Source organism: Neoarius graeffei, chromosome 23, assembly GCF_027579695.1.
Source record: "Neoarius graeffei isolate fNeoGra1 chromosome 23, fNeoGra1.pri, whole genome shotgun sequence".
Taxonomy (NCBI): domain Eukaryota; kingdom Metazoa; phylum Chordata; class Actinopteri; order Siluriformes; family Ariidae; genus Neoarius; species Neoarius graeffei.
The window spans coordinates 45,020,452-45,047,393 of NC_083591.1; the positions used below are offsets into that span (position 1 = coordinate 45,020,452).

The 26,942-nt window shown below is 44.4% G+C and overlaps 1 protein-coding gene across 3 annotated transcripts in view; it reads right to left on the reverse strand.

Annotated features, from left to right (window-relative positions):
* Positions 1–26,942, reverse strand: part of LOC132871759 (receptor-type tyrosine-protein phosphatase mu-like) — a 444,714-nt gene that overhangs the window by 67,079 nt on the left and 350,693 nt on the right. For all 3 annotated transcript variants that reach the window (XM_060906241.1, XM_060906242.1, XM_060906240.1), the window contains one exon: positions 17,269–17,305. In XM_060906241.1, the coding sequence (XP_060762224.1) occupies positions 17,269–17,305 (37 nt within the window). The remainder of the gene's footprint in view (positions 1–17,268; positions 17,306–26,942) is intronic.

Here is a 26,942-nt window from a genome sequence, read left to right on the forward strand (position 1 = left end):
AGTAACGAGGACCTTGATAGACATGTAGTGGAGTAAAAAGTATGATATTTGCCTTTCAAATGTAGTGAAGTTAAAGTCATAAGTTTCCCCCCAAAAAATAATACTCAAGTAAAGTACAGAGCCTCAAAAAGTGTACTTAAGTACAGTACTCAAGTAAATGTACTTCGTTACTGTCCACCTCTGGTCTAGTGCAGGGCTGCCAGGTCTCAGCAAAATCAGTCCTTCCTACATCACAATAAGAACTGAAACTAGCACCCAAACAAACAAACAAACAAACAGGAAACTGGGTTTTTCTACTTCGTTTTCTTTGCATAGGAAACAAGTTTTGATTTGTGACAACCAGCAAGCTAAATAATAAACTCTACAATCACCTTTTGCTCAGTCAAACAGAAATGACTCTGTACATAGACACACTGTCTTCACTTATACTTTCCCTTTCTTTGTAATAGTCTATGTTTGTAGAAACTTATTAGATTTCCAATTATTTGCTTTCAAATAAGATCTTGATGACTACTTTTATGCTTAGTTTTGTTCCAAAATGAGAACTTCTGCTCCTAGCTCTTCCTGTTAGGGGTCGCCACAGAGGATCTGTTCCATATATTTGATTTGGCAGAGGTTTTTACACTGGATGCCCTTCCAGACTCAACCCTCCCCATTCTATCCAGGCTTGGGACCAGCAGTAAATATGCCCTGTCTTTTCAATCCCAGCAGCTGGGTATTTTACCTAATCTGCATGTCTTTGAACTGTGGGAGGAAACCCACACGGACAACATGAAAACTCCACACAGAAATGCCCTCGTCGGCCATGAGGTTTGAACCTGGAACCTTCTTGCTGTGAGGCGACAGTGCTAACCAATGCACCACCATGCCGCCCGGTTCCAGTTTCACAACTAAAACAATTTGGTGTAAAATCTCAATTCAGGCAACACTATCTAAAAAAACCTCACTCAAATCTATGATGGGGGGGGCGGCACGGTGGTGTAGTGGTTAGCGCTGTCGCCTCACAGCAAGAAGGTCCGGGTTCGAGCCCCGTGGCCGGCGAGGGCCTTTCTGTGTGGAGTTTGCATGTTCTCCCCGTGTCTGCGTGGGTTTCCTCCGGGTGCTCCGGTTTCCCCCACAGTCCAAAGACATGCAGGTTAGGTTAACTGGTGACTCTAAATTGACCGTAGGTGTGAATGTGAGTGTGAATGGTTATCTGTGTCTATGTGTCAGCCCTGTGATGACCTGGCGACTTGTCCAGGGTGTACCCCGCCTTTCGCCCGTAGTCAGCTGGGATAGGCTCCAGCTTGCCTGCGACCCTGTAGAACAGGATAAAGTGGCTAGAGGTAATGAGATGAGATGAGATGAGATCTATGATGGATCATTGTAGGTAAAAAACAAACAAACATGGAGCTGACATGGGGGTGTGTGGGGGGGATATTCTCAGAAAAAATCTAAGAGAATAATCTCAGTATTTCTAAGATTAAAGTTGAATACTTACAAGAAGAAATCTTGTATATTCTCCATAATTAGAAAAAATCATAAATTTATGAGACAAAAGCTCAGAAATTCCGAGATTAAAAAGTCACAAATTTCCAAGCAAAAAAAAAAAAAGTGTTTATTTTTGTCAAGGAAGCAGATGGCTTCACTGTACAAGACTGGATCAACATCATCGCACCACAGATGACACAGCTGAGCTGAGAGTTATAGGAAATGCAGTTTTTCCGTCTCGATTATGCAATTTAAAAGAATAAAGCACTACGAGATTTTCAACAGCATTTCCCAGAATGCACTGCAGCCAAGAAGCCTGTGATTGATTAATTTAAAATTTTTAATTAGCTTTGCCATAGCAAGATACATACATACACTACCATTCAAAAGTTTGGGATCACCCAGACAATTTTGTGCTTTCCATGAAAAGTCACACTTTTATTTACCACCATAAGTTGTAAAATGAATAGAAAATATAGTCAAGACATTTTTCTGGCCATTTTGAGCATTTAATCGACCCCACAAATGTGATGCTCCAGAAACTCAATCTGCTCAAAGGAAGGTCAGTTTTATAGCTTCTCTAAAGAGCTCAACTGTTTTCAGCTGTGCTAACATGATTGTACAAGGGTTTTCTAATCATCCATTAGCCTTCTGAGGCAATGAGCAAACACATTGTACCATTAGAACACTGGAGTGAGAGTTGCTGGAAATGGGCCTCTATACACCTATGGAGATATTGCACCAAAAACCAGATGTTTGCAGCTAGAATAGTCATTTACCACATTAGCAATGTATAGAGTGGATTTCTGATGAGTTTAAAGGGATCTTCATTGAAAAGAACAGTGCTTTTCTTTCAAAAATAAGGACATTTCAAAGTGACCCCAAACTTTTGAACGGTAGTGTACATACTGTACATAATGGCTGGGAAACCACTACAGCTTGCGCCAATTACACTGGCCCCATTGTACTTAATCTGCATGTCTTTGGACTGTGGGGGAAACCAGAGCACCTGGAGGAAACCCATGCAGACACGGGGGGAACATGCAAACTCCTCACAGAAAGGCCCCTGTTGGTTGCTGGGCTTGAACCCAGAACCTTCTTGCTATGAGGCGACAGTGCTAACCACTACACCACCGTGCCGCCCCAAATTATTTTGCTTCCTGGATGGAACAGGAGATGAATGTACATAAACTGCACAGGCTTATTTATCCGTGTCCTTTTTTGTCTTAGCTGTTTATAAATGTATAATTATTATATATAAAGTACGAAGAGATTTTCTCCTACATTTCCCAGAATGCACTGCAGCCACGAAGCCAGGTAGTACTGTATGATTTTTTTTTCCTTGTGACTTCTTAATCCTGGAATTTCTGACTTTTTGGTCTCAAATTTTCTTTTTTTTTTTTTTAATTGCAAATTTATGACTTTATAACCTCGGAGAATATCCAAGTTTTTCACATAAACTTTAATCTTGGAAATTCTGAGTTGTGTTTTTTTTTTCCCCTCAGAATATTACCCCACACTTCAGTTCCATTTTTTTTTACCCACAATACACCACCCTAATACAACCCTGATTCCAAAAAAGTTGGGACAAAGTACAAATTGTAAATAAAAACGGAATGCAATGATGTGGAAGTTTCAAAATTCCATATTTTATTCAGAATAGAACATAGATGACATATCAAATGTTTAAACTGAGAAAATGTATCATTTAAAGAGAAAAATTAGGTGATTTTAAATTTCATGACAACAACACATCTCAAAAAAGTTGGGACAAGGCCATGTTTACCACTGTGAGACATCCCCTTTTCTCTTTACAACAGTCTGTAAACGTCTGGGGACTGAGGAGACAAGTTGCTCAAGTTTAGGGATAGGAATGTTAACCCATTCTTGTCTAATGCAGGATTCTAGTTGCTCAACTGTCTTAGGTCTTTTTTGTCGTATCTTCCGTTTTATGATGCGCCAAATGTTTTCTATGGGTGAAAGATCTGGACTGCAGGCTGGCCAGTTCAGTACCCGGACCCTTCTTCTACGCAGCCATGATGCTGTAATTGATGCAGTATGTGGTTTGGCATTGTCATGTTGGAAAATGCAAGGTCTTCCCTGAAAGAGACGTCGTCTGGATGGGAGCATATGTTGCTCTAGAACCTGGATATACCTTTCAGCATTGATGGTGTCTTTCCAGATGTGTAAGCTGCCCATGCCACACGCACTAATGCAACCCCATACCATCAGAGATGCAGGCTTCTGAACAGAGCGCTGATAACAACTTGGGTCGTCCTTCTCCTCTTTAGTCCGAATGACACGGCGTCCCTGATTTCCATAAAGAACTTCAAATTTTGATTCGTCTGACCACAGAACAGTTTTCCACTTTGCCACAGTCCATTTTAAATGAGCCTTGGCCCAGAGAAGACGTCTGCGCTTCTGGATCATGTTTAGATACGGCTTCTTCTTTGAACTATAGAGTTTTAGCTGGCAACGGCGGATGGCACGGTGAATTGTGTTCACAGATAATGTTCTCTGGAAATATTCCTGAGCCCATTTTGTGATTTCCAATACAGAAGCATGCCTGTATGTGATGCAGTGCCGTCTAAGGGCCCAAAGATCACGGGCACCCAGTATGGTTTTCCGGCCTTGACCCTTACGCACAGAGATTCTTCCAGATTCTCTGAATCTTTTGATGATATTATGCACTGTAGATGATGATATGTTCAAACTCTTTGCAATTTTACACTGTCGAACTCCTTTCTGATATTGCTCCACTATTTGTCGGCGCAGAATTAGGGGGATTGGTGATCCTCTTCCCATCTTTACTTCTGAGAGCCGCTGCCACTCCAAGATGCTCTTTTTATACCCAGTCATGTTAATGACCTATTGCCAATTGACCTAATGAGTTGCAATTTGGTCCTCCAGCTGTTCCTTTTTTGTACCTTTAACTTTTCCAGCCTCTTATTGCCCCGTCCCAACTTTTTTGAGATGTGTTGCTGTCATGAAATTTCAAATGAGCCAATAGTTGGCATGAAATTTCAAAATGTCTCACTTTCGACATTTGATATGTTGTCTATGTTCCATTGTGAATACAATATCAGTTTTTGAGGTTTATAAATTATTGCATTCCGTTTTTATTTACAATTTGTACTTTGTCCCAACTTTTTTGGAATCGGGGTTGTACACCGTCACACAAACCAGCTCCATTCCGTCCACTCCCACACTTCTCTTTGTTTGTACCCGCCCACTATTCCTTTCATTGGCTCCGCTTTCCAAAGTGAACAATTTAGCAACAAGAAGCAAAGACAAGCAATTTATTCACATCGCCATCTTAACGAACGTGGCCTTTTGTCCTGCATGCTTCATAACTGACCGTCTGAATTAAGTTAAAAACCTCCTTGCGATTGCTTTTCAAGACGCGCACATCTACTTTGAACCTGAAGTGGAGAATAAACTCACTTCTCTGTCCAGTCGTCTTTAAAAATCCTGTTCTCTGCTGTCTACTTTTGGTGAAACTGCTATGTCAAGCGATTCATTATTCAGCGCGGAAATTAAATTAAGGTCAGCAAGTTTTAGGTGATTTTAGGAAGTAAGGTGAAACCTCACACACATTCCAGGAATACTTTACAGTTAGAAGAACAACAAACGCATCCCAATAAACCTTAGGCGAGCGGATTTGGCAAGGGGAAGAAAAATAAACAAGAACTTTTTGCTGAAGTGTTAAGTTTGTGGCAAAAAAGGAGGAAAAAAAAATGCAAACGCTTCCTGCATCAGAAACCCCAGCTGTCAGGAGCTGCTGACAGTCATTTCTGCAAGCAGCATGTCACTTTTCTGAAGTGTGTGTTTCAAAGAAAGATAGTGAGAGAGAATTTGTGTGTTTGTGCGTGTGTGTGTGTGTGTGTGTGTGAGAGAGAGAGAGAGAGAGAGAGTGTATAGAACCATGTAAAATGTGCTGATACCCCTCTATAACCAGCCGAGTGTAAAAATGCTTGATAGACACAACATCTCATCTTTCTACCATCATTAATATTACATGCTAGCCACACTCATCCTCCTATCTCTCTCTCTCTCTCTCTCTCTCTCCCCTGTGGACTATCACACCTCACCTGTAAATGATAAAGCTCTAGTAGCAAACCACAATCAGCCATGAGGGAAGGATTTTGAAAGTGAGCGAGATAAAGGTGGGGGAGACTTCTCCTTCTTTCCGCCATCCATCCGTCTAATATCAGTCTGCACAAGCTGCTTAAGAGACCCCCAAACCGCAGCCTAGTGCCAAAGCCGGCATCATTATAGTGCATCCACACAGTCTGAAGAGCAGCTGAATATGTGTGCATGTGTGTGTGACCCTGTGTTATTGATGAGACCTTGGCTCCGGAGGGGATTACAAGAGCAGATGCCAGTTTATCAGAACCTCCTGGACACACACACTCTAAGCCTCATTAACACACTCACTTATTCATCAGGCACACATAGACACACTCCCACACCGAACTCCCAAACATCATTAAAGAGCATCATTAAACAGTCGTTCTGGTCACTGTTGTTTCGGTTTAACTTTAAACAGCTGAAATATGAGGTGAGGAAATTAAATTGTACAATAAAGTCAGACCGGGATACAGCAGGCTGGTCGAGTCGTGTCTCACTGCAGAGCCACAGACTGACGAAGTGAAGTGCTTTCAGTATAAAACATGGTATTGTCTAAAACTACGCTAGCATTAGTTGAGAGCTCGTAACAGTGAGACTATTATAACTTCGATGAAATGTTACAGAATTTATTTTCGCTCACAAATTTTCACCAAGTATCAATATTAGGTGTCTAATTGATACTTGAACATTCTAAATACCCTAGCTAACCACAAGTTAGCGCTTTGGTTAATGCTAGTTAGTTACTTAACTTTCCTCAAAGAAAGAAAGAAAGAAAGCACAACTTTATTCATCACCCACTTGTGAAATTCCTCTCTGCATTTAACCCATGGGACGGCACGGTGGTGTAGTGGTTAGCGCTGTCGCCTCACAGCAAGAAGGTCCGGGTTCGAGCCCTGTGGCCGGCGAGGGCCTTTCTGTGCGGAGTTTGCATGTTCTCCCTGTGTCCACGTGGGTTTCCTCCGGGTGCTCCGGTTTCCCCCACAGTCCAAAGACATGCAGGTTAGGTTAACTGGTGACTCTAAATTGACCGTAGGTGTGAATGCGAGTGTGAATGGTTGTCTGTGTCTATGTGTCAGCCCTGTGATGACCTGGCGACTTGTCCAGGGTGTACCCCGCCTTTCGCCCGTAGTCAGCTGGGATAGGCTCCAGCTTGCCCGCGACCCTGTAGAACAGGATAAAGCGGCTAGAGATAATGAGATGAGATTTAACCCATCTGAAGCATTGAACACACACGCATGCAATGCGAACAGCGCCCGGGGAGCAGTTGGGAGTTAGGTGCCTCGCTCAAGGGCACCTCAGCCCAAGGCCGTCCCATATTAACCTAACCGCATGTCTTTGGACTGTGGAGGAAAACCATGCAGACAGGGGGAGAACATGCAAACTCCACACAAAAAGGCCCCCACCAGCCACTGGGCTCGAACCCAGAACCTTCTTGCTGTGAAGCGACTGTGCTAACCACTTACACCACTGTGGTGGAGCCAGTAGGTAATTAAGTTATCATTAACTGGCTAGCAGTGGCAAGCAGCTAATGAACGCTCAAAGAGTTGTGCGCAGTCACCAGATGACATCATAAACCAGCTGGCATAATTACTGAATCATTGCAATCATTTGCATCCAAAACATGCTGTAGGAAGGAAGAATATTTTCTGAAGATGTACAGAATAGAATAGAATAGATTTTTATCAGATTAGAAAATAAGACATACAACATAACTTATACCATAGGTAGAAGAATTGTTTGGCCATGTTACCAGAAACAATGATGACTGGTTATTGATAAACGATGATGTTCAGTGATTAGTCATGGGCAAACAATGGTGATTAGTGATTAGACATTGGGAACAATAGTGATCAGTGAATGTCTGTCTGTCGCCGTTCTCACAGTTGAGGGTCGGCGATCCAGAAAGCTATCACCTAGCTTTCCTGAATACGCTTAGGTGATTATAGCACACCAGAGGGACCCAAACCCTCATTTGGTGGCAGGTACACATACACACTTCTGGGTAATTTAGAGTAGCCAATCAACGTAATCCACATGTCTTTGGACTGTGCGGGAAACCGGAGCACCCAGAGGAAACCCACGCAGACAACATGGAAAATCTACAGAGAAAGGCCCCAATCGGCCACTGGGCTCAGAACCCAGAACGCTCTTGCTGTGAGGCGACAGTGCTAACCACTACACCACCGAGCCGTCCGATCAGTGAATAGTCACGGATAAAGAATGGTTATCAGTGCTTCGCCATTGGGAATGATGGTTTTCGGTGATTAGTCGTCAGTAACAGTTTTGATCAGTGATTAGTCACTGGGAACGATCAACACTGGTGACTCGTCAATGGGAATACTAGTCACCAGTGAACAATCATCTGGAACGGCTGGGTTCGGTGATTAGTCATTCTGAACAATTTGGATTGGTGATTAGTTATCATGGACATTTTTGATCAGTGATTAGTCACTGGCAAACAATGGTGGTCAGCGATTAGTCATTGGAAACAATAATGATGAGTGGTCACTGGAAACAATGGTGACTGGTGAGTAGTCAGTTGCAATGCAGGTTATCCATCATTAGTCATTGAGAACAATGATAATCAGTGATTGGTTATTGTGAATAACGGTGTTCTGTGATTGGTCATTCGGAACACTCATGTTCAGTGATTAGTCGCCAAGAACAGTTGTGTTCGGTAATTAGTCATTCAGGACAACTGTGGGGCGGCACGGTGGTGTAGTGGTTAGAGCTGTCGCCTCACAGCAAGAAGGTCCGGGTTCGAGCCCCGTGGCCGGCGAGGGCCTTTCTGTGCAGAGTTTGCATGTTGTCCACGTGGGTTTCCTCTGGGTGCTCCGGTTTCCCCCACAGTCCAAAGACATGCAGGACATCCCGTAGTCAGCTGGGATAGGCTCCAGCTTGCCTGCGACGCTGTAGAACAGGATAAAGCGGCTACAGATGATGAGATGAGGACAACTGCGGTCAGTGATTGGTCACTGAGACCGATGGTGTTCAGTGATTAGTAATTGGGAACAGTGATGATCATGATTCGTCACTGGTAAACCATGATCACGGATTTTAGCGGCTGTGCTCGTTAGCATTCACCATTGTTTAACTATTCGCTATAATCAGCTCGCTAATTAACATTAGACAACGCACCATTTTGTAGTGAGCTGACTAGCTGTATATCATGTATGTCATGAATTGTACCTCAGCACTGTTTTTGTGCTTTTTGTTTTGCTTTCTCTATATGCTTTTTGCGGGCAGCACGGTGGTGCACTGGTTAGCGCTGTCGCCTCACAGCAAGAAGGTCTGGGTTCGAGCCCCGTGGCCGGTGAGGGCCTTTCTGTGCGGAGTTTGCATGTTCTTCGCGTGGGTTTCCTCCGGGTGCTCTGGTTTCCTCCACAGTCCAAAGACATGCAGGTTAGGTTAACTGGTGACTCTTAATTGACCGTGAATGGTTGTTTGTGTCTATGTGTCAGCCCTGTGATGGCCTGGCGACTTGTCCAGGGTGTACCCCGCCTTTTGCCCGTAGTCAGCTGGGATAGGCTCCAGCTTGCCTGCGACCCTGTAGAACAGGATAAAGCGGCTAGAGATAATGAGAGAGAGATATATGCTTTTCGTTGACATTGCCATGTGCCCCTGTCTTCATTTGTTGCCTTATTGTGTTCACCTTTTCTGTGTTTAGTCCTTGCCTATTTGTCTCAGAACATCTTTGTGAAGTGTTTATAGTGCATTCATGTTGTTAAGTCTAAGATGTGATTCCCTAGAGCCTTATTTTTTATAACGTATTTCAGTGTATAGTACTTCCTGGTTTTCACCCTTACCTGTTATCCCTATCTTATAATTATGGATTATCCTAGTTTATCTAGTTTCTAGTACACTGAACCCCACTACAGACTCTGACTAGGATTTTCCCAGCACTTGCATCCTGCCTTCGCTAACCGCACATTACAGCATACATTTGATGAAAGTTGTCATTTCGAATTATTTTTAAGAAATGAATAAGTACAGTGATTTAATGCGCGGTATGAGGCTTGCTCTGTGGAGCTGCAGCTGGACGTCCCACCGCTGGTCAGTGTATCTGTGCTCAGGTCATCTGGGTGCGGAGCCAAAGCTATTTAGAATGCATGCTTGATGAGGATGAGGACCTCATGTCTCCAACCCTCCTGTCTATTTAGCAAAACTGTCAAGGTTTTAGATATCAAGGTGATGCGCTTTTATCTTAGAAGTCTTTGAACAGAGACAGCAGTCATACATAATATCCTTACAATGGAGATGTGGTCTAAAACTCAGTGTTTCTCTCAAATACACACACGTCTGTCCTGTGGCTCGGCCTGTGCAGGACTTTCCACTTTCTTCTAACTCAAAGAGACAGATACCGCTCTACCCCTTCCCCACCACCACCTTCCTCCAACTCCTTCCTTTTTTTTCTTTCTCTCTTTTCCTCTCCTCATGTCAGCTCTGTAGCTGCCAGGTGAGGATGATGATGATCAATAATGTAGAGACCTGAGGTTGAAGAGAATAACAATATTCTTCCAGTGCTCATGCTACTGGCCACCGTTAGAAGGGGACGTGGACTCCGTATCTGCTTCCTGTTGCCTGTTTTATTCTGTTGTTGTTGTTGAAGAAGTGCATGCTTTGTCAGAAGAACTAAGGATGAATCAAGTGAAACAAGAATGCAGCAGAGATGCAGATAAGAGACAGAAAGAGCGCGCATGAAAGAGGAGGAGGCAGTAAAAAGAGTCGAGCAGAGACAGACGGAATTGTGGTAGAGGGGATAGACCGAGACAAAGAGAGAAGGAGAAAGTGGTAGAGGCCTGAGGAAAGCACAGAGAAGCCCTCCGGCTGTCGTTGTCTGATCAAACCCAGAGGAGGAAGAAGAGAAACTCAGCTACAGTCATGACAGTCCTGCAGAGAGAATAAGTGGTGTATAGTAGAAGCGATATATGAATAGGAGAGAGGGTAAAACAGGGACAGAGTGAGCTGAGGAGGATGGATGAAGGAGCAGGAAAATTATGGGGAACGAAACATTGTAGAGAAGATAAACACATGCTAGATGGAGTACATCAGACATTATGAATATATGCATGAAGCAGGTGGCTTTACATGCCACAGAGAAAGATGTACAAATCAGTTCCAGATACACAATTGAGTTCCAAAAAGAGACAAAACTGTAAAGAACAGCTGAGTATCCTGTGGAGACGGGTGTCTGGAACACTTTTTGCAATGTTTTCTAAGTGTGTGCACTTCTACTCGACTGAGGTGTTTTCCTATGGGCATGTGTGCTGCGAACATGAAACACTCACAGCTTCCAAATGCCTCGAATCGTCAGGGAGGAAATGGAGATGTACTGTAGTAACAGGTTAACTGACTTGTTTGTTTCCAGCATGTTGGGGAAAAAAAATATGACTCTTCTTACTGGATGCTTAAAATATTTCACTGGAGGTCAACAAGGAATAAAAAGCGCCAATTTATTAACGAGGCGGCACGGTGGTGTAGCGGTTAGCGCTGTCGCCTCACAGCAAGAAGGTCCGGGTTCGAGCCCAGCGGTCGTCGAGGGCCTTTCTGTGCAGGGTTTGCATGTCCTCCCTGTGGGTTTCCTCCAGGTGCTCCGGTTTCCCCCACAGTCCAAAGACATGCAGGTTAGGTTAACTGGTGACTCTGAGGCCAAGTTTACATTAGACCGTACCGGTCTCGTTTTCTTCGCGGATGCACTGTCCGTTTACATTAAAACGCCGGGAAACGGGAATCCGCCAGGGTCCACGTATTCAATCCAGATCGTGTCTGGTCCGGTGCTGTGTAAACATTGAGAATACGCGGATACGCTGTGCTGAGCTCTAGCTGGCGTCGTCATTGGACAACGTCACTGTGACATCCACCTTCCTGATTCGCTGGCGTTGGTCATGTGACGCGACTGCTGAAAAACGGCGCGGACTTCCGCCTTGTATCACCTTTCATTAAAGAGTATAAAAGTATGAAAATACTGCAAATACTGATGCAAATACTGCCCATTGTGTAGTTATGATTGTCTTTAGGCTTGCCATCCTTCCACTTGCAAGTGGTAAGTGATATGCGCTGGGATCACACACACAGCGGCTCAGTCCCGAATCACTGCTCGTGCGCTTCACTCGCGCGCTCTGTGAGCTGCGCAGGGCCGGATTGCGCACCCTCCAGAGGGCACTCGCTGTTCAGGGCGGAATGATTTGGAGCGCAGGATGCCTGCGGAGCCGAGCGTATCCGTGTATTGGTGTTGCTGTGTGCACGCGAATCGTGTATTGGTGTTGCTGTGTGCACGCTAATCGTTTTAAAAACGTTAATCTGATGATCCGCTGATACGGTCTAATGTAAACCCCACCTAAATTGACCGTAGGTGTGAATGTAAGTGTGAAAGGTTGTCTGTGTCTATGTGTCAGCCCTGCAATGACCTGGCGACTTGTCCAGGGTGTACCCCGCCTCTCACCCATAGTCAGCTGGGATAGGCTCCAGCTTGCTTGTAGAACAAGCGGCTACAGATAATGGATGGATTTATTAATGAGCGATACATCATATTTTTTTCCACGCTACTCATCGTAAACACCTCTTTTTATGTACCTTCCATGGCACGTTGGCCTAGTGGTTAGCATATCTGCCTCTTGATCGGGAGATTGTGAGTTCTATTCCTGGTCGGGTCATAAAAATGGTACCCAGTTACTTGGAATACATGGACCCTTGGTGTACATTGTGTTTTCAAGTACTAGTAATTCATGCTTATGGACAGGTTCTCACTGACAAGACCCGTTGCCTTGGATGTCTTTGATTACTAAAGTTATTTTTACTCTACAGCAGTGTTTTTTGTGATTTTTCTATACAAATATAATATAAAGTTCTGAACAAGTTAGAGAAAGATGATCAAAATATCTAGCCTAGTAAACTAGACCCACCCGCCTAGCGGCCAAAGATATTTTTGCCTACGAGTGGGTCTAGCCTCGCACCATATAAACAAAAACACCCCAGGCATCAAATCGTGCCCGCCAATCACAACGCAAGGTTTTTGTTTGGATTCTTTGGGTGGGCTTTTGCAGGAGTGACGACAAAGCTGCGCGACGCTGGAGAAAGCACAGCAGGAAAGATGGCTACGGCTAGTGAACAGCGCACGTTTGACTCCGCTTTGGAATCAGTTTTAGAAGAATTAGACTTGGGGTTTTAGTTGAAACATGAGCAGGAAGAGGCTCTCCGCTCATTCCTTTTCAAGAAGGACGTTTTCGCTGTTTTGCCAACCGGCTATGGCAAAAGTCTGATCTACCAGCTGGCTCCGCTCGTAGCCAAAAGGATGGGGCTAGTTTGTGCAGTACGAAGAATTAACAAACAGCTTTGAAACATTACTTTTTGATTGTTTCTTATTTTCCCATTATTTTAAATGTAAAGGAAATTATTTCACCGAACACCACTAAATAAAAACTCTCAAAAACAGTTTAAGCAAACCCTTGAAAAATAAGAGTGTATGTTAAGTATGTGGTACAGACTCCAAACTTGTGGTCATTATCTCCAAACTTCTTAATATCTAGAACCTGTTTATTAATTAATACGCATTTTGAAAAATTATTTATTTCAAGGTCTCCCCCACTGCTTTCTGTCGCTCTGACTACGTCACAGTCACTGTTGCGCTGATTGGTCAGAGCGTTGGCCTATACGCACAGAGACAGTTTGAAAGACAGCGGTTTGTTCCTCCTACACCCTTCAGAAATGTCTACGGATCGAGGCCAGACTAAATATTCACATTTAGTCTGGCTTGCCAGGCTACAAAATATCCCAATTTTGACCTGTTTTTGTCCTGCATGCCCGGCACATTACAATTAATTATGAGTGGCAGCCAAGTGGTTAATGATAAGGAACATCCAAGTTAATATAACGTCCTATGGGAAGCCAAAAAAAAAGGACAAAATACCTGATGTAGCACAGACCACTCACTGAAGGATAGCTCGAGCTATCATCGACCAGAACACTAACTTTAACACTTCTGCAAAATTCGAACCAGGTGTTTTATATTGTGTATCTATCAAACTCGGGGCGGCACGGTGGTGTAGTGGTTAGCGCTGTCACCTCACAGCAAGAAGGTCCGGGTTCGAGCCCTGTGGCCGGCGAGGGCCTTTCTGTGCGGAGTTTGCATGTTCTCCCCGTGTCCGCGTGGGTTTCCTCCGGGTGCTCCGGTTTCCTCCACAGTCCAAAGACATGCAGGTTAGGTTAACTGGCGACTCTAAATTGACCGTAGGTGTGAATGTGAGTGTGAATGGTTGTCTGTGTCTATGTGTCAGCCCTGTGATGACCTGGCGACCCCGCCTTTCGCCCGTAGTCAGCTGGGATAGGCTCCAGCTTGCCTGCGACGCTGTAGAACAGGATAAAGCGGCTAGAGATAATGAGATGAGATGAGATGAGATCTATCAAACTCCATTGAACACTGAAGCTGAGTACAGGTATAGTATTGTCTATGCTGGCTTCCAGGCTAGTCTGAGATGCTCTACTGAGCATGTCTCTCATATACTAGCTCCTCCGCTACGCTGGGCTGAGTGTGTGTTTTAATTGAGACACGGAGGAATGAGGCATGCGATGCTCTAATAAACAGGTACTTATGCAAGTCCCCTTCTCCTCGATGACAGATTGGGAAGCCATTAGAGAATGTGGCATATTCCAGACACACACACTTTTCACATGCAGCGGTCCTGTTGCAGCTTGAAATGAAATGATTTACATCTAACTGACTTAACCTGTGAGGTCATCAGGCTTCTCTGGGGCGCCTGCTCTCTGCACGCCAGATACGCAGAGTGACAAACATGCAGGATTTAATTCCTTTATTTATTATTCTGCTCAGCTCGTCTCGGCTCACAGCCAGGCCTGATTAATTGCGCTCTCTCTCTCTCACTCACACACACACACACACACACACACACACACACACACACACACACACACACAAATTCACAGACTAGAAGAACTTGGGTACCGCGTGTATATATAACCAACAAAGAAGCCTTAAAGCTTATAAAACTAAAACAGACAGGGTATTTTTTAAATCACCAGTTCCCTTTCGGAGAGTATATTATTACTCCATTCAGTGTAATCATCTGGAGTTAATGTCAAGTGCCTGAATGAGACTGATACTTAACATCGGTGAACTCAATGTCGATTTCTTGCTGTTAATCACATGCACAAGGTGTTTGCAAATAGAACGCTCTTTCAGCCACCTGCAACATGCTCACGAAAAATACCGACCTGAAAAGAGCGACTGATACAGAAAGCCACAGCGAGCCATGGCCAGGAGGCGGGGGAGGGTTTCATTATGCTCTCTTGCTGAGAGGGACGGCATATTCTCTGTCCGCTACCAATCACAGGAACACTCGGCAACACGAGGCTTCTGTGAGCATGTACGGGGTATGCAAAAGTTTGGGCACCCCTGGTCAAAATTGCTGTTACTGTGAACAGTTAAGCAAGTAGAAGATGAAATGATCTCCAAAAGGCGTAAAGTGAAAGATGACTCGTTCGCTTTATATTTTAAGCAAAAACAATTTTTTATTTTCATGTTTTACATTTTCTAAATGACAAAAAAGGAAAAGGGCCCGAAGAAAAAGTTTAGGCACCCTGCATGGTTAGTACCTAGTAACACCCCCTTTGGCAAGTATCACAGCTTGTAAACACTTTTTGTAGCCGCTAATAATCTTTCAGTTCTTACCTGGGGGATTTTCACACATTCGTCCTTGCAAAAGGCTTCCAGTTCTACAAGTTTCTTGGGCGGTCTTGCATGCACTGCTCTTTTGAGATCTATCCACAGATTTTCAATGATGTTTAGGTCAGGGGACTGTGAGGGCCAGGGCAAAACCTTCAGCTTGTGCCTCTTGAGGGATTCCATTGTAGATTTTGAGGTGTGTTTTGGATCATCGTCTTATTGTAGGACCCATCCTCTTTTTAACTTCAACTTTTTTACAGATGGTGTGATGTTTGCTTCCAGAGTTTGCTGGTATTTATTTGAATCCATGCTTCCCTCGACCAATGAAATGTGCCCTGTGCCGCTGGCTGCAACACAACCCCAAAGCATGATCGATCCACACCCATGCTTCAGAGTTGGAGAGGTGTTCTTTTCCTGGAATTTGGCCCCCTTTTTTCTCCAAACATACCTTTGCACATTGTGGCCAAAAAGTTCTATTTTGATTTCATCAGTCCACAGGACTTGTTTCCAGAATGCATCAGGCTTATTTAGATGTTCATTTGCAAACTTCAGATGCTGAATTTTGTGGCTAGGACGCAGGAAAGGTTTTCTTCTGATGACTCTTCCATGAAGGTCATATTTGTTCAGGTGTCGCTGCATAGTAGAACAGTGCACCACCACTCCAGGGTCTGCTAAATCTTTCTGAAGGTCTTTTGCAGTCAAACAGGGCTTTTTATTTGCCTTTCTAGCAATCCAACGAGCAGTTCTTTCAGAAAGTTTTCTTCATCTTCCAGACCTCACCTTGATCTCCACTGTTTCTGTTAACTGCCATTTCTTAATAACATTACGATCTGAGGAAACAGCTACCTGAAAACACTTTGCTACGTTCTTGTAGCCTTCTCCTGCTTTGTGAGCATCAATTATTTTATTATTCAGAATGCGAGGGAGTTGCTTAGAGGAGCCCAAGGCTGTTGATCTTAGGGACAAGTTTGAGGAGTCAGACAATTTATACAGCTTTGAAATCTGCATCATCTGACCTTTTTTAACGAAGAATTTGAACAAGCCACAGCTCAATAAGCTAATTAAGGTCTGGAACCTTGGTAAAAGTTACCTGAGAACTCAAATGTATTGGGGTGCCCAAACTTTCGCATGGTGTTCCTTTTCTTTTTTCACTCTCCAATTGTACAAAACAAAAATAATACACAAATCTTGCAGAAAACGCTGAAAAGAAATGTGTCGTCTTTACCTTTATGCCTTCTGGTGATCAGTTCATCTTCTGCTCACTTAACTATTCACAGTAACAGACATTTTCAGTAAGGGTGCCCAAACTTTTGCATGCCACTGTATGTGGAAGAGGGCGGGTAGCGCTTTCCTCCGAGTGTCATCTACAACCCTGTGACGCACCATAAAGCAGCCGTTCGAAAAGCTTCAAAGGTTGGCTCAAAGAAGCACATGTTTGCCCTGCCCTCCTTGGTTGGTAGTTATTTTACATTCCTGCAATACATGCTTATATTTGCTGGCGAACCCTGGTCCAGATGTGGATCTACTGCTTGTAGTTCAGTGACTCTAGTTTTTGAAACAGCTTTCTGTATGCTCTTCTATGTTGTATCCAATCACGTGAATTTATGTAGATGAGTTATCTGAAGGCAGCTCAGAAGGACCAGAAACTAACTACAGGAACGACAACAGTAGCGCAGAAAGGGAAACGTTTTCACAGACTTTCTGACGTCATGGCTTATTCAACAAAATGTTTCATGATGACTGGACAGGGAGATACCGTACATGGCAACTGTAGTCCAAAACACGTTTAACAAAACACGTTAATATTTGTAACCACTTTACACATTTTAGTTGAGTATCTCAGACCCAGACCATACCGAGGTTACGTTGTCTTGTGTATCGTCTTGCAACCAATGTGCTAGAGAGGCAAAATAACCCCATGCCACGTATATAACACTGTTCTATGAATGCAGATGCAAACACAAACTGTGACAATCAGAAATTCTCACCTTGTGTAGCAATGTAGTGATTTGGCCTGTGGTAGCCCTGTAATTAAAGAGAAACAGAGAACAGCTTTAAACAAAGGTTTATATCTGAAGAGTTTGGTTCCAAAACGCGATCAACACCAAATTTGAAAAACTGAAACTCCCGCCACCAAACCATCAGCAATTATCATATCTTACTCGTATCATATTCAGTTTTCGCCAAAACACGATATCTGCCATTGATTTACCGGTACAACACTGCATTACGGCCTTTCATTCTAAAACACAACAAGCACCCATCCATCCGTCCATTATCTCTAGCCGCTTTATCCTGTTCTACAGGGTCGCAGGCAAGCTGGAGCCTATCCCAGCTGACTATGGGCGAGAGGCGGGGTACACCCTGGACAAGTCGCCAGGTTATCACAGGGGCGGGACCAGAGACGGGGGGGGGGGGGGCTGACACAGAGCACACAACCATTCACACTCCACATTCACACCTACGGTCAATTTAGAGTCACCAGTTAACCTAACCTGCATGTCTTTGGACTGTGGGGGAAACCGGAGCACCCGGAGGAAACCCACACGGACACGGGAGAACATGCAAACTCCACACAGAAAGGCCCTCGCTGGCCACGGGGCTCAAACCCGGACCTTCTGCTGTGAGGCGACAGTGCTAACCACTACACCACCGTACTGCCCGCAACAAGCACTGTCACCAGTTTTTCTCAAAACTACTGTAGACATATCCATTTGGCCAATCAGAGACCGCCATTGGCATAAAGTCTTCTAAGATGGCTGTGCCCATGAAGTAGGAAATCGCTTTGTCACTTCTCGCATTTATTGGACAATATCACGCTGAATTATGAATAATTTCCATAAAATAATCTAAAAAAAAATCTATAAAATAAAATAATCTGTCATGAAAGAACACAGTTAAATGCGCTTTAAATAGAAAGGGATATGTAGCATTTTGGGGAAAAACGCCGTGGCGTGGATATGTAGCGACCTGACAAAAAAAATTTTTTTTACTTGTTTCAGTTAAAAGCTGTTAATTAGTTCCGGATTTCATTTTTGAAGTTTATCATCATTCAGGAGTTAGTCAATAAATTTTAAAACAGGATACAGTGGTTTTCTTTTTATCACTTCCCATAATCAGAAAAGGTGATTTTTCTCGAAACAGCGCAATTGGGTATATAGCGTTTTGGAACCAAACTCTTCATTGTAGTGTTGTGTACTTTTTACACTATGACAGAGGGTGTGTCCTCGTGCATATCGTTAACAAATCTGTCAGACACATCAGATCAGCCCTTATTAAAAAGAGTGCACTTGTAAATATACAGCAGCAACACTACTGATAGTTGGACTAGCGGCGAACATTAGCATGCAGTACACAGATAAGCAAGAAAATAAATAGACAAAGTAACAAAGCTCTGAAAAGTCAGCAATTTGTCAACAAGTCATTAATGCTGCAATCCATACTGTTTACTAAGCACACACACACACACACGCAGAACCTCACACTGGACAAATAAAACTTGAGAGGATTAGTGGTAAATCCTTGAGAGAAGAGTCATTTTAGAAGGATTATCAGCAGTTATATTGTTTTGTGAGGATGTTCATGCTGCTGTAGATGAGTGTGTGTGGTGTGTGTGTGTGTGTGTGTGTGTGTGTGTGTGTGAGAGAGAGATAGAGAGAGAGAGAGAAGGGTGAATATGTAAGATGGAGATATAGACGCTAACACTCTTATCTATAACATACTTTAACACCAGTCTAACATGTCTCTGGATAAGGAAATGGGAAATCTCTCTCCCCCTCTCTCCCCCCCTCTCTCCCCCCCTCTCTCTCCCATCTCTCTCTCCCCTCTCCCTCTCTCCCTCTCTCCCCCTCTCTCTCCCTCTCTCCCTCTCTCCCCCCTCTCTCCCCCTCTCTCTCCCTCTCTCCCTCTCTCCCCCCTCTCTCTCCCCTCATCCCTCTCTCCCCCTCTCTCCCCCTCTCTCTCCCTCTCTCCCTCTCTCCCCCCTCTCTCCCTCTCTCCCCCTCTCTCCCCCCTCTCTCTCCCTCTCTCCCCCCTCTCTCTCCCTCTCTCCCCCTCTCTCCCCTTCTCTCTCTCCCCTCTCTCCCCCCTCTCTCTCCCTCTCTCTCTCTCCCCCCCTCTCTCTCTCCCTCTCTCTCCCTCTCTCCCCCCTCTCTCTCTCCCTCTCTCTCCCTCTCTCCCCCCTCTCTCTCCCCCCTCTCCCCCTCTCCCTCTCTCCCCCTCTCTCCCCCCTCTCTCTCCCTCTCTCCCTCTCTCCCCCCTCTCTCTCCCTCTCTCCCTCTCTCCCCCTCTCTCCCCCCTCTCTCTCCCTCTCTCCCCCCCTCTTCTCTCCCTCTCTCCCCTTCTCTCTCTCCCTCTCTCCCCCCTCTCTCTCCCTCTCTCTCTCTCCCCCCTCTCTCTCTCCCTCTCTCTCCCTCTCTCTCTCCCTCTCTCTCCCTCTCTCCCCCCTCTCTCTCCCCCCTCTCCCCCTCTCTCTCTCCCTCTCTCTCCCTCTCTCCCCCCTCTCTCTCTCCCTCTCTCTCCCTCTCTCCCCCCTCTCCCCCTCTCCCCCTCTCTCTCTCTCCCCCCTCTCCCCCTCTCCCCCTCTCTCTCTCTCCCTCTCCCCTCTCTCTCTCCCTCTCTCTCCCCCCTCTCTCCCCCTCTCTCTCTCCCTCTCTCTCTCTCCCCCTTTCTCTCCCCCCTCCCCCTCTCTCTCTCCCTCTCTCTCCCTCTCCCCTTTCTCTCCCCCTCTCTCTCTCTCCCCTCTCTCTCTCTCTCTCTCTCTCTCCCCCTCTCTCTCTCTCTCTCCCCCTCTCTCCCCCCCTCTCTCTCCCCCTCTCCCCCTCTCTCTCCCCCCTCCCCCCTCTCTCTCCCCCTCTCTCTCCCCCTCTCCCCCTCTCTCTCCCCCTCTCCCCCTCTCTCTCTCTCCCTCTCCCCTCTCTCTCTCTCCCCCTTTCTCTCCCCCCTCTCCCCCCCCCTCTCTCCCTCTCCCCCTCTCTCTCTCCCTCTCTCTCCCTCTCCCCCTTTCTCTCCCCCTCTCCCCCTCTCTCTCTTTCTCTCCCCCTCTCCCTCTCTCTCCCTCTCTCCCCTCTCTCTCCCCCTCTCTCTCCCTCTCTCTCCCTCTCTCTCTCCAGATTTGAGCTGCGTTTTAATGGCTGCTCTTTCACTCAACACTAAGCACCGAGTTGTTTGTTCTTTATATGTTCACTGTTGCCTGAAAGATCGGATTAAAACTACAGCAACAGGAAAAGCTGAACAAGTGCTCTTCTCTCTCTCTCTTACCCCTTTTCCACCAAATCAGTTCCAGGGCTGGTTCAGGGCCAGTGCTGGTGCTGGTTCACAACTCGTTCAACTTGCGAGCCAGCTGAGAACCAGTTTGCTTTTTAATTATTTAACAGTAATTCCATGAAATCGAGTGTACATGAGCTGATAGGTGATGAGGCACGTCGCGCCGACATGGCTATAAGTCACGAGATTGACTGGAATAACTGTTTTATTATATCCACATCCACTGGATTTTAAGAAACGGGGATTTTTTTTTTTTTGCAAATTCGATAAATAAAAACTTTATACAAAATGTCCGACAAAATAATTTCCGCTTAGAATGTAAACAAACCGGCGAAATGACAGGAGCGATTTGTGAACAATGCGCTAATAAAAATTCTTGAAAAATAAACATACATCCTTACCATCAAATACTTTCATTCCATATTTTGTTGCTTTTTGTATTTTTTGGGGGGTTTGTTTTCGAGTAGAGTTTTTATTTCGTCCTCGGTTGATTCAGCAACATGCTCCGCCATTTTGTTTTTCCTCTACTCACAGTATATGAGCTGATAGCCTAGTAGTAAAGTAGCCAATCAGAGCGCGCGATTGCTCATATCCAGTGAATGTGGATAGAATAATTAGCTACATGCAGCAAGAGAGGACATCTGCCCCAATAACTAACACACACAATAGCACCCTAACCCCTATTTTCAGTAACTAGTACCCCTTTTCCACCAAATCAGTTCCAGGGCTGGTTCGGGGCCAGTGCTGGTGCTGGTTCACAACTCGTTCAACTTGCGAGCCAGCAAAAACAACACAGAGAAGAAGAAGCAGCAGCAACAACAACAACAACAATAATAATGGATGACTTCGCGTTTGTACAGCTGCTGCTTCTCGCCGCTTAAAAACGGCGACCTTTCGCGATCTTGCTATTGTTGTTGGTCTTAACAACTCCGCCCCCACCCCGCTGACATAAGCGGTTCTTTCCTCTGGCCCAGCAGAGAGTTGGTGCTAGCCTGGAACTGTTTTTTTTTCTGGCCCCAGAGCCAGTTCTTTGTCAGTGGAAACAGAAAACCCGGTTCCAAACTAAGCACTGGCCCCGAACCGGCCCTGGAACTGCTTTGGTGGAAAAGGGGCATCTCTCTCTGCTCTTCTCTCTTTTTCCTTCCCGTGCTCCTTCCAGTTCACAGTCTCTCACTGATGAAGGTACGTCCAGATTCCTGAGCAGTCATTTTGGAGAGATCGTTCGACGCAAAATGTAAATGACAAACTCTGATCATTAGAGTAAACGCATTCAACGTTTAATAACTCCCTGTCTTAGACACACACTCCCACCCATGCTATAGATCTCTTTTTAACACACTTCCAGGAAGAAAGAAAACGTATGCCACAAACAAGGCAAAGGCATATGGATGGTCCAGAGTTGTCTAAATGTTGAGCCAGTGTGCCATCAATAAACGTTATTAAGCAGAAGGAGCTGCAAGAGGCACGTTAAAAGCCTTCCTTTCTTCTTTCCTGAGAGTAGGAGGAAAAAACTCCATCCATTCACTGCTCGGCTGAGCCATGCCTAAGTATCCCTGCAAAGCCTTTTTCAATAACAACTCTCCTTAATATGTATTTATTCTTCTCGAATAAAAGGCTTCATGGAAGCCTTCACTTAAGCATTTTGCTCAAAGCACACTGTTGTAGGTGTGCATCTTAACATCATCTCTATACAGGTATGTGTCAGTTAGCTGGTGTCCACTGGTTCTAACCACGTTTTCATTCTTATTTTCTCCTCAATTCAGTCACTTGCCAGTTCCCACCCATCCGCCATGCTCATACTGCATCACAGGACAGTGTAATATACGTGCTGTCTGCCCTCTTCCGCATACATGAGCTAACAGGCGACTGTGATTGGATAGTGTTGCTGTGATTGACAGGGGATTGACAGCATGCCAGTCCCTCCCACCTAGCGAGCACAGCTGATTTTTACTCCCCCCACCCACAGATGGCTGTAGAATTTTCAGGACTGGAACTCATGATCTCCTGACAACAGGGCAAACACTTTTCTGTTGTCTGTTCATAACCACCTTGGAATTAATTAAATGAATAAATAGCTTTATTATTGCTAGTGAATTAAATACTAGCTATAGGCTACTCGTGACAGTCACTGTGTGAGGAAATCATACTTAGCTAGGAAAGTTTTCAATTCTTTTGACAGACTGTTTGTACCAGCAAAAAAAAAAAAAGTATTTTTATAGGTCTGGATTCTAAAGGTCATATGACAAAGTATGTTACAGGCAGAAAAACCTGTTTGTAGCCAAAGACGTTTCGACCAGGGAGGCACGGTGGTGTAGTGGTTAGCCCTGTCGCCTCACAGCAAGAAGGTCCTGGGTTCGATCCCAGCGGCCAGCGAGGGCCTTTCTGTGTTGAGTTTGCATGCTGCCTATGTGGGTTTCCCCCAAAGGCATGCAGGTTAGGCTAATTGGTGGCTGTGAATGGGTCTCTGTATGTCAGCCCTGCGATGACCTGGCGACTTGTCCCAGGGTGTACCCTGCCTCTTGCCCATAGTCAGCTGGGATAGGCTCCAGCTTGCCTGCCACCCTGTAGAACAGGATAAAGCGGCTACAGATAATGGCTGGATGGACGTTTCAACCTTTTTTTCAGATTTTTTTAAAATTCTATTTATTTATTTAGGCCACTGTGACATCTGACAGATTTTCCCAAACCACCACATAAAAGATAACTTAGTAGTTCAGCTCCTAAAGGTCCTAGTACTGACACCTATGCCCCTTTTCCACCAAAGCAGTTCCAGGGCTGGTTCGGGGCCAGTGCTTAGTTTGGAACCGGGTTTTCTGTTTCCACTGACAAAGAACTGGCTCTGGGGCCAGAAAAAACGGTTCCAGGCTAGCACCAACTCTCTGCTGGGCCAGAGGAAAGAACCGCTTACGTCAGCGGGGTGGGGGCGGAGTTGTTAAGACCAACAACAATAGCAAGACCGTGAAAGGGCGCCATTTTTAAGCGATGAGAAGCAGCAGCTATACAAACGCGAAGTCATCCATTATTGTTGTTGTTGTTGTTGCTGCTTCTTCTTCTCAGTGTTGTTGTTGTTGCTTCGATGTTTGCGCCAAAGTTTATACAAACGCAGCGACGTAACTGACGTATACAGCGACGTAATGACGTGGCTCCCCTTAGCACCGCGAGCTATGGAAAAGCAAACTGGTTCTCAGCTGGCTCGCAAGTTGAACGAGTTGTGAACCAGCACCAGCACTGGCCCCGAACCAGCCCTGGAACTGATTTGGTGGAAAAGGGGTACTAGTTACTGAAAATAGGGGTTAGGGTGCTATTGTGTGTGTTAGTTATTGGGGCAGATGTCCTCTCTTGCTACATATAGCTAATTATTCTATCCACATTCACTGGATATGAGCAATCGCGCGCTCTGATTGGCTACTCTACTACTAGGCTATCAGCTCATATACTGTGAGTAGAGGAAAAACAAAATGGCGGCGCATGTTGCTGAATCAACCGAGGACGAAATAAAAACTCTACTCGAAAACAAACCCCCCCCAAAAATACAAAAAGCAACAAAATATGGAATGAAAGTATTTGATGGTAAGGATGTATGTTTATTTTTCAAGAATTATTATTAGCGCATTGTTCACAAATCGCTCCTGTCATTTCGCCGGTTTGAAAGCGGAAATTATTTTGTCGGACATTTTGTATAAAGTTTTTATTTATCGAATTTGCAAAAAAAAAAAAAGCTCCGTTTCTTAAAATCCAGTGGATGTGTATATAATAAAACAGTTATTCCAGTCAATCTCGTCATGGCTTATAGCCATGTCGGCGCGATGTGCCTCGTCGACTATCAGCTCATGTACACTCGATTTCATGGAATAACTGTTAAATAATTAAAACTACATCCTGAATACTAAGCATAAACAAGCAAAATGTAGACGGGAACAAAGTTTTGAGACTGGGCCATGATTTCTGTGACATCACTGAATGTTTTTTTTTAAGGGATGCGAGTTCAGTTACAGACCATCTATTTTATATTGTTATACCGAGGCAGGGTTTGGCGTGTGTCTGTGTGTACAGTGTGTATGATGAATCAGACTTTGCTGGATGCAGTTGTCAGCGCTCACCTTGTGATAGACTGAGAATGAGTCACTGAGGAATTCAAGTTTGTTTCCTGCCTGAGTACTGAAGTTTCTAAAGCACTTTAGTGACTAAACTAGTCTCCTCCGTTCTGCATAATCTCTGAGCCTGCCTGGGTCAAAACTGCAGAAGCAGGAATAACCAGCTATGACGTAAAACACGGGAGTGTCAGGCTTTATACATTAGTCATTATCATTCATCCTCTCACTAGTTATTTTTCCATTTTGTTCAGTCACTCTGTATAACCCCGATTCCACAAAAGTTGGGACGCTGTGTAAAACCTAAATAAAAACAGAATGCAATGATTTACAAATCTTTTTTGACCTATATTCAATTGAAAATAATACAACGACAAGAAATTGAATGTTCAAACTAATAAACTTTATTCTTCTTTGGAAATACCGTATACACTCATTCTGATTTTGATGCCTGCAACACATTCAAGTTGGGACGGGGGCACTGTGTTACATCACCTTTTCTTTTAACAACACCCAGTAAGTGTTTGGGAACTGAGGACACTAATTGTTGAAGTTTTGCAAGTGAAATTCTTCCCCATTTTTGCTTGTTAAATGACAGTCGGAGGTCTCCGTTGTCGTATTTTGCACTTCATAATGCACCACACATTTGCAGTAGGACGCAGGCAGGCCAGTTTAGCACTCAGACTCTTTTACGACAAAGCCACACTGTTGTAACATGTGCAGAATGTGGCTTGGCATTGTCTTGCTAGGATAAGCAGGGACGTTTCCATAAAAAGACATTTGTCTGGATGGCAGCATATGTTGCTCCAAAACCTGCATGTACTCTTCAGCATTAGTAGTGCCTTCACGCATGTGCGAGTTAGCCATGCCATAGGCACTAACACATCCCCATACAATCACAGATGCTGGCTTTTGAACTTTGTGCTGGTAACAATCTGAACAGTCCTGTTCCTCTTTAGCCCGGCAGACACAACGTCCACGATTTCCAAAAACGATTCAAAATGTAGACTCGTCAGACCATAGCACACTTTTCCGCTTTGCATCAGTCCATCCCAGATTCAGCAGCATTTCTGGATGCTGTTGATATATGGCTTTCACTTTGCATGGTAGATGTAGCAGCGAAGTGTGTACCAATAACAGTTTTCCAAAGCGTTCCCGAGCCCATATAGTAATATCCTTTATACAATCACGTTGGGTTTTAACGCAGTGCTGCCCGAGGAATCGAAGGTCGCAGGCCTTCAATATTGGTTTTTAGCCTCGCGCCCAGTGATGGGAATAACGGCGTTAGAAATAAACGGCGTTACTTTTTTTAGTAACGAGTAATCTAACTAATTACTTTTTACATCGTTATAACGCCGTTCCCGTTACTTACAATAAAATACTATGCGTTACTTTATTAAAGCTGTTCTCATCTGGCACGCTGCTCATTCAGCCTTTCTTTACTCTGCTTTCGTGTGGGGCGGGGAGACACGAGACAACGGCACAGTAAGCCAATCAGAGTAGATTTGGACAACATATATAGGTAGGCCACGCCTACTGCACTGCGCACTCTTTCAATCAGAAGACACAGCGATGGCGAGCGGTCAGCCCAGCACTGCGCTTTCACACTGGAAATACAGCCATTACTTTTCATTACTTGAAATAAAAGGCAAAAATGTCTACGTGCAATGCACATTATGTCGAGGAACAAAGCGTTTGTCCTCGTCAGTGGCCAGTAATTAGTAACATAATTTTAATAACTACAAAAATATATTACATTTGATAGATGTCTTATCTCACATTGTCCCACACAAATATTAATATAGCATAGATAACATTACTAATTGGTTCTGTTAAGTGTCCATTTCAGTCATTAAACACATTTAACATTCACTTTTATTATGATTACACTAATTGAATTTGATTTTTTTTGAGGGGGAACAAAATGTAACGGAATAATTACTTTCCCTGGTAATTAGTTACTTTTATGACAAAGTAACTCCGTTACTAACTCAGTTACTTTTTGGGAAAAGTAACTAGTAACTATAACTAATTACTTTTTGAAAGTAACGTGCCCAACACTGCTCGCGCCTTATGTGCAGAGATTTCTCTGGAGTCTCCGAATCTTTTTTTTAAAAATTATATTATGGATTGTTGTTGGTGAAATCCCTAAATTCCTTGCAACTGTATGTTCAGAAAAGTTGTTGGACTATTTGCGCACACAGTTTTTCATAAAGTGGTGATCTTTGCACCATCCTTGCTTGTGAATGACTGAGCCTTTCCAATCATCAATTAACCTGTTTACTTGTATAGTGTTCCAAACAGGT